The following is a 2,654-nucleotide window of genomic DNA, read 5'->3' on the forward strand; positions in this document are numbered from 1 at the left end:
CCTGTATCCACACTCCTTCCAAGTTCTACAAACTCTGCTCACAGTAGCACACCAAATCCTTCCAAGCACTACAATACTCTTTTGTCAGGTACTTTACAACAGACAAACAATACAGCTTATACATTAGTTCCTACTACTAAAAGTATGTAACAAGCCTCTTACAAGAATACAGACTCAACATAGACAGACTACAACATCCAGAAGGAGTTGGATCCCTGGTACATATGTAGAATATTACTGTTATGTTCCCTCATTCATTTTATTAGTGAAAATATATGTTACCCTATGTATTATTTTGTACTATCTATCAATAACACTCTGTCAGATTACAACATTCATGATTTAAACATTTATTGAGTCATTTTTATTGATTTATTATGTTTTTACAACAACTTCACCATATAATGATCCACAAGTATATTATATAATTGAGGAGATCCTTATATAATGCAGTAAATCATTATTTAACTATGTACATCATTATATAACTCAGGGTCATCCCTAATAAGGTCGTGGGAGTCAGGGTCTGGATGCGGAAAAGACGCGACTTGCCTCCATCCTTTCATCACTAATTATATAATAAGCGTGTCTCAAACATAACACAGCAAGCGTCGCCGGTCTGTCAGTGTCATGCCACCTCCGCTTGCTCTGAGGTTTTTCCGGGAACGCGCATCGTTCCCAGAGCCAAGAAAAGTTGATGCGACATCGAACCATTCCACCAGCACGCTCAAGAAATTGAAAGTCGAGGGCATGGTGGACGTTCCAGTATTCGCGTTCAAGGAAGCGGATAGATTCGATCGATACATCGAGGTCCTTGAGAACCGCCTAAGGGAAGACGACATGCGACTCCGCCTTAGAGGTTATCCCAACGCATCAGACAACGAAGTTGAAGCCGCGTTTGCGAGACAATTCGGACCTATGAGTGAATACGATGTCATATCCGATCCGTTCATTGCCGTTCATTCTGAAGGCGACGTGAGTCCCTTATGCTTTGATTTTCGCGTTGATAATTGCTCACCGAACATTCTAGTTGATGAATTGCTGGCGCAATGGGCCGGTGAAAGCTGTGAGGTTCTCGGGATACCATTTGTTCGGTATAGATATTAGGACCTACGATCAACCTCCCCTGCCGAGGAGGGAAAGGTTGAAGAATAAGGCGAAGACGGACTTCGCCACGAAAGTTGGTCCGATTATCCTGCACATTACGGAAGGGAAGGCCATCGGTGTCCTGAATCTTGCTGCATCGACTCTCGACTACGAACCGAGCTTCACGATCGACTTGGAAAACAATTCGACGATCGGTCGGGCCGTTATTAACAACGTTCGTTTATTTATCCGCCGAGTCATCGAGGAAGCTGATGTGAAAGACTAGTTAATATGGTACATGCTCAAGTATGGTGCCTGGATCGCAGTCTTGTCGGACTATTTCCGCACTTATATCTTCGAGTTGCATATACACGAAGATAAACGTTACATCTCGTATGCGGGTCCCGAGGCTATCAATGGGACCAAGGTCTTCCGGGCATTGTTGGGCATAGCTTTGGCCAGAGCCAACATCATTCCACGTCCTACTGCCCCCGATATCGAGAAGCAGATACGTTTGCATAAGAACAGGCTGCGTCGGACCAATACCGAGGTTTTCGATGCAGAGCAGACGCAAACGCAGGGTCTCAGCCAGGAAGGCAGCGTTGTTATAACTACGCACTACGACATGAATTTAGACGAGTGGATTGGTATAGACGACTTCGGCGAGCAAAATCTCTGGGAAGGCGAAAACGAAGCCAAAGAGGAAGATGAAGAGGAAGATGAAGACGTGGAGGGAATGGATACCGGGGGGAAGAAGGACGATGGAAATGGAAAGGACGATGGACACGGCAGCGGAAACAGGCACGGCAGCGGAAGTGGCCAGGGAGGTGGCAGTGATGGTGGTTCGGGATCGGCTCCAAGTAGGAAGCGTAGCCGCAAACGCGATGAAGATACCAATCCGAGGAATAAACGAGGCCCCGGAAGTGCTTACTCCGATGCAGGCAGTACTCAGACGTCTGGGCGCGAGGATGCTACCTCAATACTCGGTGTGGGAAGGCCTCTGGTGAACAAGACTCTGCACGGTGGTTCGTTTGGGGAGCGTTCCGCCAACAAGACCAATAAACTTGCGAGGCATTTGTCCAAACGACTCTCGATCAAGGCAAATCAGCATCCGCAGAACAGTTTGGTCGTGGTGAGTTTCCTCACTTTCGGTCCGTAGTGCAGAGCTAACGTTTTACAGACGGTTGCCAATCTACCATGCTTCGATAACGATTTCTATCGCAGCGCAGACCTAGAGCGCTATCAGGAGAGGCAGAGTTTCCCGTCACTACCGACATTCGATGCAGTGCCTGCGTTACAAGTAACGGAACTTGCAGGAAGTGGAGGCACGGGCATCACCTACAAAGCAACGCTCGCGAATTCTTTTGATAGGACCCGGACCGAATTTGCTATCAAGGTGGTGGATGCCGATTTGCGAGACTCGGAGGAATACGAGAACTGCTGTGACGAATTGAGGGCCGAGTACGTGAACTATTGCGTGTTGCAGAAGGTCGCGCAACGCGAAAATTACGCGAGTATAATTGCTCGTCATGTCCCAAAATGCTACGGATTGTATCAGGTCTCGGGTG

General features: G+C 47.4%; 1 protein-coding gene across 1 annotated transcript; it reads left to right on the forward strand.

The window, feature by feature from the left end:
- Nucleotides 1-583: 583 nt before the first annotated feature.
- Nucleotides 584-2,654, forward strand: FOMMEDRAFT_24493 (uncharacterized protein; the record flags this gene model as incomplete). The annotated part of the gene is made up of 4 exons (XM_007272288.1): nucleotides 584-975; nucleotides 1,031-1,321; nucleotides 1,373-2,218; nucleotides 2,267-2,654. Coding segments are annotated over exons 1-4 (1,870 nt in total), but the record flags the coding sequence as incomplete, so codon positions are not given.

This window comes from Fomitiporia mediterranea (genome assembly GCF_000271605.1).
Source record: "Fomitiporia mediterranea MF3/22 unplaced genomic scaffold FOMMEscaffold_813, whole genome shotgun sequence".
Lineage (NCBI taxonomy): Eukaryota > Fungi > Basidiomycota > Agaricomycetes > Hymenochaetales > Hymenochaetaceae > Fomitiporia > Fomitiporia mediterranea.